This window comes from Monodelphis domestica, chromosome 5, assembly GCF_027887165.1.
Source record: "Monodelphis domestica isolate mMonDom1 chromosome 5, mMonDom1.pri, whole genome shotgun sequence".
NCBI lineage: Eukaryota > Metazoa > Chordata > Mammalia > Didelphimorphia > Didelphidae > Monodelphis > Monodelphis domestica.
Genome location: NC_077231.1, coordinates 35,580,606 through 35,593,762, shown reverse-complemented (window position 1 = coordinate 35,593,762; position 13,157 = coordinate 35,580,606). Strand labels below are relative to the sequence as shown.

The 13,157-nt window shown below is 39.0% G+C and overlaps 1 protein-coding gene across 1 annotated transcript in view; it reads right to left on the bottom strand.

Moving 5' to 3' along the window:
- Nucleotides 1–13,157, bottom strand: part of LOC103096772 (mucin-12-like) — a 238,391-nt gene that overhangs the window by 86,900 nt on the left and 138,334 nt on the right. Inside the window, exons 6-7 of the mRNA XM_056800624.1 lie at nt 11,024–11,187; nt 10,158–10,343 (exon numbers count right to left, since the gene is read on the bottom strand). Coding sequence (XP_056656602.1) covers nt 10,158–10,343; nt 11,024–11,187 — 350 coding nt within the window. The remainder of the gene's footprint in view (nt 1–10,157; nt 10,344–11,023; nt 11,188–13,157) is intronic.

The following is a 13,157-nucleotide window of genomic DNA, read 5'->3' as shown; positions in this document are numbered from 1 at the left end:
GACACAGAGAAGAAGGTAAATGGGAAAGAGAAGAGATGGTGAGAAGATGGGCCAGCCCAGAGTGGCCAGTTTATGTTGTGGAGCAGAGGGAGTTAAACATTCAAAAATTGAGTGGCATAGGAAGTCTTGATTATTAGTGTGAGGAGGCTAGACTTTTGCGAGTAATGAAAGTTATGAGCAAGGGAATATGATGCAATGAAAACAATGTTTTAGGAAGATTATTCCAGCAATGGCATATAGGATAGATGTGTGTGTGTGTGTGAAGGAATGAGGGGCATTTATAGAGGAAAGGACATAATCCAGCAGACAATTGCAGTAAATTGGGTAGTTATGAACAAACAAGGCACTTGACTAGTGTTGTTAGAAGGAACTACATATATTTACTGCTTTACAAATTATATCTGTCCTGATAATTATGTGCATTAGATAACTTATACACAAATAGAAATGAAAAAATGATGTGTTGAAGATGAAATATTTTAATCTAACCTAAAGATACTAGGAAGTCCCTAGAGTTTACTGAATAAGGAGATTCAGGCCTAGGCTTTAGAGAAATCACTATGGCAGGTATGTAGGGAATTTGTAGGCTATTGCAATGGTAATGACCTGAACTGGGGTGACATCTACAAGTGGAGTAAAGGGCATCAGGTGGGAGAGATGTGCAGCTAGAATTGACAAGAATTATTTAAATTTTGCATATGTGAGGTGAGAATGATTAGTCAAGGTTGACGTCTGGAACCTGGGTGGCCAAAAATATGGAGGCACCCTCAACAGAAATAGAGAATTTTGGAAGAGGGGAGGGTTTGAATGGAAAGATAATGTAGTAAAACAGATCTACAGTTTATCACATTCCACATCCCACCACTTAGACCTACTTATCCTGACCAATTCAGTCTTTCTTGCCTCTTGGTTATCAGATTCTGCACTCTGGGACAATGACTAGCAACTGAGAGACTCAACTCCCCTTCTTTGATTTTGGGTGAGAAAGACTGAGTCCCAGCCATAAGGTGATACAGGAAGCAAGAACTAGGTGTGCAAGTGGGTGTGGAAAGGCTATCAATTCCCTGAGAAGTTGACTTATGGTTCAAAATGAGTGAAGGGAAAGGCTGGGAGCTTATATAGGGAAGAGAAGGCAGAGTGAAAGATTATTTGGGGAATAAAGGTAGGTATGGCTGTATTGAATGGGATGCATGGAATGTGACATCTTCCCTCTCTTATTGTTTTATCTCACATACCATGGGTTCAAGTTAAGAGTCCCCCTGAGATCAGGCAATGGCCCCCAAGAAGCCCTGACCCTTATTTTGGAGTCTACTGACATAGTAGATAAAGAACTGGCATTGGAACTGGAAAGACCTGGTTCAAGTCCTGTGTTTGATACAGATCTAGGCAATCAATCAACCCACAAGCATTTATTATACCCTTACAAGATTGCCAGACACCATTCTAAGTACTAAGTATGAAAGAAAAAAAGCACAAACAGGTCCCTCTACTCCAGAAGCTTAAATTTGAAGGGGGGGAGGGGAAATAGCATGTGCATAAATTAATACATGCAAGATACATAGAAATCAGAAGGAAGGTGACCTTAGAGGGAGCTGAGGGGGACAAATCACTTAAAATCTTAGTGCCCCCAGGAATACTCTAAAGTTCAGTGTGTGGAATTTAGAAAATACTGATGAAAAAGATCTGGAAACCATTTTTTTCCATCTTAGTAAGGGAGTCATTATTTTCAATACTCCTTTACCTCTAGGGAAATGGGTGATGTGGGATGAAATGGGGATGGTTCAAGAGATTTGGGATATGACTTTTAGAAACTTCTATATCTTATTTCTAAAATAATTTGAGTCAAATAAGAGTAAACATTTTCTAAAGCTGAGAAAGCAGAAGCAATGGTTGGGGAAAGGGTGTGGTTTTACTAGGTAGGCTGGAAAAAAGGCATGTGTTTGCCCACAAAACAGATGTGACTATCTTTCCCTGTTTCCACACTAATCCCTCAAGCTGCATGCTGTCCAATTGTATCATTATCTTTTCAAGACTGCTCTTACAATTTAGCCTAGCTTGATTTTAGACTTATAAAAATGTTGGGAGAGAAAGAAAGTAGAATACAGAACCTAAGAGTGACCATGGGAATTGGGCACATCTGAGAGAAGTTTTGTTGTTGTTTTAACTTGAATACGCTTGGGTAAATGAGAGGATTGGGAGAGGGGAGCTCTATTCTTCTCTCCTAGTGATGACTGATTGATATGATCTTGGGAAGGGGAAGCAGAAGGTGGATAAGGAAAGATTTGGAGTTTGATTTTAAACATGTTGTGTTTGAGGTATTGCAGCATATCCAGAAATATCTAGTAGACCACTGGATGCTCAGAAAAAGGTCACACTAGTCAGAATATACAGCTGAATCCATGAAAGTGAATGAGGTCACTCAGATTATTTGGAGAAGTAAGTTAGGAGACCTAATGCCTGAATGTTGGGAAACTTCCCAGATTTGGAGGGCAGAAAGCCAGAAAGAGAACTAAAGAAGAAATAAAGTCAGGATACTCTAGTGTCCTGGAATCAAGGAAGAAGAAGAGAATATCAATGAGGGTGGTTAAACTATCCTGCAAAATTCTATGGAGATGGGGCAGAGTCAAGATGGTGATGTAGAAGCAGTGAAATTTCAGACCTCTGAAAACTCTTCTTCACCCGTTAAAAACCAAATGCTCCTAGGGGACTGAAAACCAAATCTAATAACAGGACAAAGCTAAGGAACCCTCCTGCTGGACCCAACTTAAAAGGTATGTCTCCCAAAAGTCTGAATTTGAGAACACTTGGGTTTAAGGGGAAGGAAGAAGGAAGATCCAAGGACCCATCCCCCACCTACAGTACTGAGCCTCCAACAGTGGGTGGAATCTCTGGGTGGGCAAGGGTGCTAGTCTGGAGGGAGTACCTTGTGGGCAAAGCTGTGCCAGGCTCAGGGCTTTGAACACAGGCAGTGGGGAGATAACTGGAGGAGAAGCTCAGAGAAGGCATCCCAATTGGAGCAGAGACACTCCATATTGCCCTCCTTCCCAAGATTTTGGCCTCAGGGAACATCCAGCTCTGCAGGACCAGCTCTACAAGACCAGCTCCACCCTGACTTAATCTTATCAAGCCTTCAGAGGGCAGGGAAGCTCAAGCTCCAATACCCCTCCCCCACAGACTGCTCTGAGAGCTTTTCTAACTAAGCTCCAAGGGTGAAGGCTGACAGAAAAGCCTAAACCTGCAAATCCAGCACATAATGAGAGGAACAAGAGTGAAGGGAACTACAGGGGGAAAAGAAGGGACAAATATGAGCAAACAACAGAAAAAGAAGAAAGAAATCACAATCAATTGCTTCTATACAGGCAATGAACAAAGAGCAAATGTAACAGAGCAGGATCGAGGAACACCAAGTAAAAACACAGAAACTCCAGCAAATTGGGTACAGGCTTTGGAAGAACTCAAAATACATTTCAAAACACAATTAAGAGAGACTGAAGACAACTGGGAAAAGATAAGTCATCTGGAAATAGAGGCCCTTAAACTAAAATAAGAAAACAGTGTCTTGAAAGCCATAATTAATCAGCTTGAAAATGAGACAAAGGGGATGAAAGATCAGAAGGAGAAGGATGACCAAAAATCTAGGGATGAAATTCAGTCTTTAAAAACCAGAATACAACAATTAGAAGCCAGTGACTTCATAAGACAGCAGGAAACTATAAAACAAAATCTAAAGAATGAAAAAATGGAGGAAAATATGAAACATCTCATTCATAAAACAGAAGATTTAGAAAATCAGTCCAGGAGAGAACTTAAGAATCATTGTTCTACCAGAAGACCATGACAAAAGAAAAATCCTGGACATCATTCTACAGGAAATTATCCAAGAAAACTTCCCCAACATTTTAGAACAAGAGGGAAAAGTAGAGATTGAAAGAATCCACAGATCACCTCCTGTACTTAATCCCCAACTGACAACACCCAGGAATGTTATAGCCAGATTCAAGAACTAGAAGACCAAGGAAAAAATATTACAAGTTGCTAAGAAGAAGTCATTCTGATACCATGGAACTATAGTGAGGATACACAGGATCTGGCTGCATCTACACTGAAGGACCAAAAGGCATGGAATATGATATTCTGGAAAGCAAATGCTATGGAGATGTAAAAAAAGAATAGGAAATGAGGAAATGCCATTTGATTTAGTCATTAGGATCTTGGAGAAAGCCTGAGATAGAAACCCAAGTGGGAGAAGTAAATGGTTTGTAAAGAAATGGCTTCAATGAGTTTAGATTCCTCTTGGGAGGAAAAAAGTCTAACTCTATGGTAGTGAAAAGGAGAATGAGACCATGATATCTAAAGGAGATAGGAAAAGGAAGGGAAAAGTCCAAAATCAGTTGCTATGTCTTGTGAAATTCTACTTCCTCCCCATCTCTTATAGCTCTCCTTAAACCACCTCTGCTATAATCTAGGAATTCATCACTGGTCTGCTCAGCTATTACAATAGCCTCCTGTTGTACTCCCTGCAACTCGTATTTCCCCTTTCCAGTCTATCCTTGTTATATAAAACCTATAACTAACCCAGTGATAGTCCTAAAGTACTTCAACCAACCATTTATAAAAGACTTACTATATCAGGAGTTGTGCTGATAATTTGGTGCACCATATAAGATTCATACAAAGTAGATGGGAGAAAGCCTTAGAGGGAAAGGGTCTCTAGTCCTCCTGCAGAAGGTGGCATTTGATCTGTGTCTTGAGGGAAGTCAGTTATTCCAAGATGAGAAATGAGAAAGCAAAGCAGGCATGGAGGACAGCCAGTACAAAATGAAGGAAATAGGAAATGGAGGATTGTATGTGAAGGACAGGAAATCCACCAGGCTTGCTCTAACATACAATGGGCTGCCAAGCATTCATTTTAATGCTGGATTTTTATTACTTTATTTCATTCAATAAAGGCATTCTAGTCTATAATGTGAAGGTGTAATTCTTTGAATTAAGTAAATCTGGGAGAAAGGTAAAGATCTTAATAGGAGGGGAACTAATTTGGATGCATCACAGAAATACTTGGAGCCACAGGGAAATCCAGTTGGTTTTTTTTCCCACAATGAAGAGATATGGACAGGAGATTCCATCTTGGACCCTTAGGGACTCAAATGAGGTCTTATCTCTTGAATTCAAGAGGGACTAAAGAAGACCCAGGTACAGGAACAGCTCAAGCTCAGATTGCCACCTGGGGACTTAAGTAGAGCTTGTAGTCTACAGAGCTGCTACTCCCTTGTCTTTTTACATCTAGTTCTAGTGTAAGACAGGAAGAATTAATATATATATATATGTATATATATTTATATATGTTTACATTTATTTATTTGTTTATCTATTTATGATAGCTGAAATTTGCCTGAATCTTCTATACATTATTCCTAGTTTTCCTTGGTGAAACCAAGAACAAGTATAATCCACTTCCCACATGCCTTCCAAGTATTTGAAAAATTATTACTTAGTTGTTTTTTTTTTCTTGGCTAACCATCCCTGGGTCTTTTAAATGGTCTTATTTTGATTTGTTTTCAAGTTCCCAAAAGATCCTGATTATGTTCTGGAAATGTTCCAGCTTATCAATATCTTTCCTAAAACTGAATAAAATATTGAAGATGTGGTTTGACTAGCATCCTCCTTTTAATTTTGTATGGTCCTATTCATCTACGATATATAGGCAGCTTGAACTGACCAATTATTAAAATTTCAGGTTAAGCATTTATACCTCAGAAATACAAATCAGAACTAGAATTATTATTTTGTGGGTTTTATAAACTTCATTAAATGATTGGGAAAATGTTAATAATGTAGATTAAACTTAAAATATGTTAATGTCAGGAGTTTGGAGAGATGGTTGTTAAACATTCATTAGCACATTATTGCTGTATATGGTATGCTTCTCTCAGTAGTATACCCTGACTAACTAAGCTCTTGGGGGCACCAAGTTGGTCCAATTTTGGTTGGGAGATCCTCGGTTCAAATCTGGATTCAGATCCTTCCTAGCTCTGTGACCATAAGCAAGTCGCTTAATCCTCACTGCCTCCCTTATCACTCTTCCACCTGCAATACATGGTGTATTGTTGAGTCTAAGATGGAAGATAAGGGTTTAAATGGAATCAAAATTTTGTCCCTTAAGGGACAATTTTTTGTTGGTCTCCTTTTTGGAGCTGCATACAGATATATGTGGGGAAAGCTTTGAAAATGACAATTATTCGGTAGAATATAGCCTTCTCAGCTCCTCCTAAATGGGTTAATGCCACTAGGTGACTAAACTTGAGGCTAATTTCCTCATTTGTACGATGAAAGGGTTTGGACTCAATGATCTCCAAGGCCTCTTTCAGCTCAAACATTCTGTAATTCTGACTTGGTAAAAATCACAGAGAGAGAGCAGAGACTTAGAGCACAGGGCAGATCTCTTAGGGATCCTGACTGTCAATCATAGGCATTGCCTTCTTCATATAGCTACTTCACAACTAGGGGACATTTTCTCTGGTTGCTATTTAATTTTGTTTCTGAAAACATTGAGTTTCTTTGTGAACTCTGAAAATGAGATTTGTCAGGTCTGCTGAGGAATCTCTAATCTCTCCAATAAAAATCAGAGCCTTGTGGAATGTGTTAAAACACATATTACTCATAGTCTCTAAATCATCATGAGGTCACAGATGCTGAATTATCTTATCCCAAGGGCTAATCATTTGGGTGTGGGGCACGTTAGCATCCTTGGGAGAGGCTCTGTTTACAGGTAGGGAAATAATCAATGATCAGAGCTGATTTCCCAAGACTTTCCCCAGTATAGAGATGGGCAAACAATCTTCTTAAAATACTTTGGCCTTAAAAAGCTTTTCCCTTCTTTCTGAAAAGCTGTAAAGTTTCATGGACTTATCCCTCCCTCCTGTGTCCTTTCCTTTAAACCATTACATAGTCAAGGATGACTAGGGAAGATTGGTGTAGCAGAAGGACCACGGGGTTTGGAGTGAGAGCACCTAAATGTTGGTTCTGTCATTTGCTTTTTTGGTGATCTTAGGCAAGATATTTATTCTTTCTTGTCTTCTATTTCTTCATCTGCAAAATGAAGGTCTAGATGAAAGATTTAAAAATCCTTGGGTCTGTAAACTTACTTTTATATATAGCTTGGAGGCAGCTAGATGTCTCCCCTTGACAGAGAGCCAGGTGTGGAGATAGGAGATCCTTGGTTCAAATGTGGGCTCAGACCCTTCCTAGCTATGCACCCCAGGCAAGTCAATGAACCCCAAATGCCTAGCCTTTTCTGCTCTTCTGCCTTACAATTGATATTTAGTATTGATTCTGAGTCAGAAGGTAAGAGTTTATATATATATATATATATATATATATATATATGTATATATATATATTTACACACACATATTGTGTATATATCTTGGTATCTGTCTGTGATAACATATTTTTCATATACTATATTAATTTCTATGTGAGGGTTTATATTAAAGAGAATTTTTGTGTCTGGAATCTAGGTCAGAGATTCTGCTTCTTACATTTTCTTTGTCTTTAGGAATCCCAATGAATATCTTCCTTTTTTTTAAATTTAATATCTTCCTTTTAATAAAATTTGGTTAATAGAAAAGTGAAAACAAGAATTCTCTTCTTGCCTACTTGACCTTCATCACATGGGGATGAAGAGGGGTGGATAGTTTGATGGATCACCTTCTTCTCTTGTTCTGGACTGTGTATCTCTTTTAATGTCATCTGAAGTTGCATTAACTTTTTTGGCTTTTGTATCACTTTGTTGACTTACACTGAACTTACAGTCCACCAAACACCCCTCAGATCTTTTTCAGACAAATGGTTCTTGAGCCTTGCTTCCCCAATTCTCAGGGTTACAATGCTAATTTAAAAAAAAAATCTTACTTTAGACTTTACACTTATCTTTATCACCTTATAAGGTTTAGCCCGATATTCTAACCTGTGGAAGATTTAAAATCTTTACTGCCACCTGTAAAAGTTAAATTTAATGGTTGGACTTAAATTACATGAAGTAATGTGGTCGCCAAAATTATTATATCTCAAGTCAGAAGTTTACTTACCAAAATAGAGGGGCAACAATAAAGTAGAGAAATGTGAAAGAGGTTAGAGAAAATACCTATACTAGTCCTGAGCCAGGAGGGTTGGTAGTGAGTAATCACATGGCTTCCTCCAAGATAGAAGCTAGTTTCTTAGGAAACTAGGAAGGGAGTTAGCCTTTTCACTCACCCAGTAAAGTAGTCTAGGAGTCAGAGTCTAAGTTGAAGTCATGATCCACACTGCAGTCTTCAATGAAGTTCCCTTGAAGACTATCTCTAGGAGACACTCTTCATGAGACTCAACTTCACCAGACTGCGCCAGCCAAAGGGTTTTGTGGCTTTTATGGTTGGTTTCCTGTCCCTGCCCCTTTTCACAGGAGTCAATCACAGTTTCCAAATTGTCCTGCACTGCCTCTGGGAAGTGTCTGTGGGATTGACTTCTCACCTCTAAAGGTGTTAACTCTCCTCACATGTTTCTCAGTTGTCACCTTTGGATTCACACATTTCTGAGTGTATGAACTCAAAAGAATTCAAAAGTTTCTGGCTGTTTGATTTAGGAAAAAAGGGTGGAGCTCTCCAAGTATCTTGTTGACTTCTCACCTAGCATAAAGTAGGGTGTGAATTCACTAAGCGGTTTGCCAGCTCCTCCACCTAGTTATTTGCTTACAGAAATTCTACCCCCAGGAGAAAGGGCCATCTTGTGGTATCTGAGATCCTAGAATTTAGATTTGGATTTTGTTTTGTTTCAGTCATTTCAGTCATGTCCAATTCTTTGTGATTCCTTTTGGGGTTTTTCTTAGCAAAGATACTGAAGTGGTTTAGCCATTTTCATCTCTAGCCTATTTTACAGATGAGGAAACTAAGGCAAACACAGTTAATTTATTTGCCTGCTAGTCAATGTTTAAGACTAGATTTGAACTTGGGAGGATGAGTATTCCTGATTCTAGGCTGGGTGTTCCAGGCACTGTGCCATGTAGCTGGAAGGAATGTTAGATATGATTTGTTCCAACTCCCTCATTTTACAGGAAAAAACAACAGACCTACCCAAATTCTTTGTAACAATAAGGCACTGGAGTCTCATTTTGACCTTCAAAGAATCATGGGCTTTGATTTGGTAGAGACTTCCACTGGCCATTTAGTCTAATCCACATTCAGAAAGCATTTTCACTTTATCTTGGCTGACAAATAGTCAACTAAACCCTACCTGAAGACCTCCAAGGATAGGGAGCTCTACAGCTTTTGAGGCTGCTTATTAAAATTTCAGGCCAGCTCTAGTGGTTAATAAGTTTTTCCAGTTTAAATGTGCCTCTTTGCACCTTTTCTACTCATTGCTGCTGGTACTGCCCTCTGGAGCCACATAGAATAAGTTGAAGGCCTTCATAGCCCTCCAAATACTTGAAGACAGGCAATACTCCTTGCCATGCCCCAACCCACCCCCCCTTGCCCATTCTAGGCTAAGCATTCTCAGTTCCATTCATTGATCCTCATGTGACCAAGATTCAGCTCTTTCCCCATCCTAGGCTGCCCTCCTCTGGGCTTGCTACAACTTTTTAATGTCCTTTTATACGTGATGGCATTCAAAAATGAATAAAATACTCCACATGATGTCTGATGAAGGCAGAGGACTGTGAGTGCTCTCAGACACAGAGTATCTTATCCTTGGCTCCAGGGCACTAGGCCAGGTGACACAGTGAAAACAATACAATGCTATCCCTGCTGCTTCTTTCAGTAACAAACTCCCTAAAAAAAGGTCCTCAGTGAAATTTGACTGTGACAGATGGGCAGGGAAGGGAAGATTTTTAAATTTTACATTGCTCAATGGTGACATCTACAGGTCAATACGGAGAAATACTAGAGACCTATCCTAACTAGCTTTCAACAGGAAGAATTTAAGGATGAGAGCCCTTCACTAGGGGGAGAAAAGTCATCCACCAATCGGAGCCCTACTCAGCTCTCTAGCACTTCCCCTTGGCGGCTCCACAGTACAAAAGGAAGGGGCAATGAAGTTACAAAGGCTAGAAAGAACCCATCTAAGTGCAATCAAACAACAAATCAATTGCCCAGATTCCCACCCTCTAGTCAGGTATTTACCTTGATTGAATTGATTCAAGAGATTTGTTGAGAGTGGAATGAACATCTAATTCCAGCAGCCTGGGAATATCTGGGTATCCACCGACTTGGTCCCAAAGTAATTTTATAGGTGTCTTTTCTTCAATTGGGAAACTGGAGATAGATAAATCAGCACGCCAAATGGCCTCAATACTGTCCTGCTGTTTCCTAAAAAATTAGGGAGGCGCATTAGGAAGAAATAAACTCTTCTGGATTGTAGAATCAATCCAAATATCCTTTGCCCACATCCATTCTGCTCTTCTTTTCATGAAAAGCAGTCCACTAGGGCTCTCTACTAGCTCTTTTATCATCCTCCCTCCCTATATTTTCATCCTCTTTTGCTCTTTGGTTCTCCCTATCCCACTTTAGGACTCTATATGAAAAAGAGAAACTGTGCCCACTTAGACCTCTTTGGAGAAATCTAAGGAACACTGGTTTCTGAGAAAACCATCAGGGCTACATTTATAGGGTCTTCTTTAGTTATCACTCATTGTGGAACTGCTCAGTTTCTGAGTCCATTTTCTATATGGGGCTAAAATAAGGGAGAGGTAAATCTTTTTTACTCCACCCATATATCTATGCAAAAACGGAGATCGCTTTTATAATATATACTTCTGAATTTTTTAAAGTCTGACCTTTCCTGGAGGAGAATAAAGTGTTGTTTGTTGTTGTTTTTTTAACAAGGAAATAGCTAAATTTTTTTTAAGGGGGAATGCCTATAAGTAATCGAAGTCAAATAGTTGGTACAAACATTCTGGTAGCCCAAATCACATTAAGGAAAGAAAGGAGAAGCACTGTGCCCATATAATGTCACCCCAGAGAATGTTCTAACAATCTTTGTCACATACTCAAATTTTAATACTTCAGGTGCTTTGTCCTTTTCCCACTTTTCTGGTAGTGGCCATCGGACCACATGTTTAAAGCAGACAGGTTTCAAAGGATGTTCTGGCTCCTTTTTGTGGATGATCAAGGATATTGGACAATGAAGTTTCAGGTTATAAGCCTTTTGGATCTAAAAGATGAAGTAAAAAAAAAGAGAGTTGATGAAGGTCAAAAATCTTTAAGCAAAGTTCACTGTTTACTAATCTCTAGATGAAAGTTTGCTTTTGATGTCTTCTCCCCTTTAGGCAACATCCTTGCAATGATATTGTCATTCACCTCCATTTAGTCTCCACTTTTGGCAAGATATCTGGAGCCTGGTTTTGCTGGGGCATTGCCTTCATAGGATTATAGATTTAGAGCCAAAAAGATTAAGAGCAAAAAGCATTCATCTCTAGTCTGGTGAATTATAGTCTACTTATTTTAGTACATAGAAAAACATGCAGAAGGCAAGATGACATAGTTTGCTGACCCCTGGACTAGTTTAACCTCATTATTTTCTAGATGAGAAAAATGAAGTCCATGGCCAATTGAGTGATTTACTCTGATCACACTGGTCCAAGATTCTTAACATTTTTTTGTATCATGGGCCCCTTTTGACAGTTCTTCTGGGAGACCTCAAAACATGGAGGGGTTTTTTGTTTTGTTTTGTTTTGTTTTCTTTCATTTTTTAAACTGGCTTTTTCCAGTAAAGTCATCAATAAGATGGAATACTAGACATTTTTTATGGTTCTGACCTTTTAAACCTCTCCAATATAGGAGTTGTACTTGAACAGATAATGAGATTTCCTCCATGATGCAGGACACCAAAAACCCAAAACTAATTGTTAGCCCCTAATCTGCTCACTCAGCATCCTTTCATCCTCTCAACCCATCATGTTTACTTTGACAACAGGTATATACTCCTCCCCTTCCATGGCTAAGGTCAGACAAAAAGCAGGAACTTGCTTAGGCCAAGATAAGAAAAGCACTTTCTGCCACAAGAGAATTCAACCAACGAACTAAGGAAGGGAGTGAACTGGGATAGGCACTTCATTAAGTAGGAAGGAAAGAGTCCAATATCCAGGTGAGGCCAATTTTACCTCCCCAGGAATCACTTGAAGCAGATACTAAGGCAATTGAATTGACCAGCATGAGAGGAGACTGATACAGCTTTGAGGATCCAGACCCCAGAAAAACCACTATCAAAGGGAAAGGAGTCAAAGAGTGTAATAGAAGACTGTAAGGGAGACAAAAGATGAAATTACCAATGATTTGAAGAAAAAGAAAACCCAATTAATTATCTTGAACATAAACAATAACTGAAGAGAGGTTAGCCTCCAGGTCAGATAAAAAGTATTCAGATATCTATAAATACATGTTACAAGAGGGGCAGGTGGGTGGCTCAGTGGATTGAGAGTCAGGCCTAGAGCCAGGAGTTTCTGGTTTAAAATCTGGCCTCACACACTTCCTAGTTGTGTGACCCTGGGCAAGTCACTTAACCTTCATTACCTAGCTCTACCATTATTCTACCTTGGAACTAACACATAGTATTGATTCTAAGACTAAAGGTAAGGGTAAAAAATATAAATAGAAAAATGTTACAAGACAAAGAAAATGAATCAAGACATGATGAAACAAAGGACTCTGTGTAATTCTAAAAAATCATGGAGTCACAGAAGAATGTTTCTGAATGGTTTGAAAGAGAAATAAGAATTATGAAAACAGAACTTAGGAACTGCACCACAAAAATAGTTGGCACAGTAGAAAGTCTCACCAAAGTGTGCAGAGTGATAGGGTGGGGATGGGGGTGCTGAGAGAATGACTGAGTATGGATGCAAATACACAGAAGTGAAGGGCAATCTGAAAGAAGAGAAGCAAAAATAAACAACAAAAAACAAAAAAATACCCAATATTCATACAAGTAAAGCATACTGATCTCAAAGACAGGAGATGAATAAAAAATTAAGGATTATATTTCTCTTAGGATACAATATCAACCAAAAAAAAATTCCTGAACAACACAATGAAAGAAATAATAAAAAATTTAAACTCTGTTCAGAACTTCTGAACACAGAAAGCATCCACATAAATTAGCTCAAAGTGGGAATAACATCCACACTC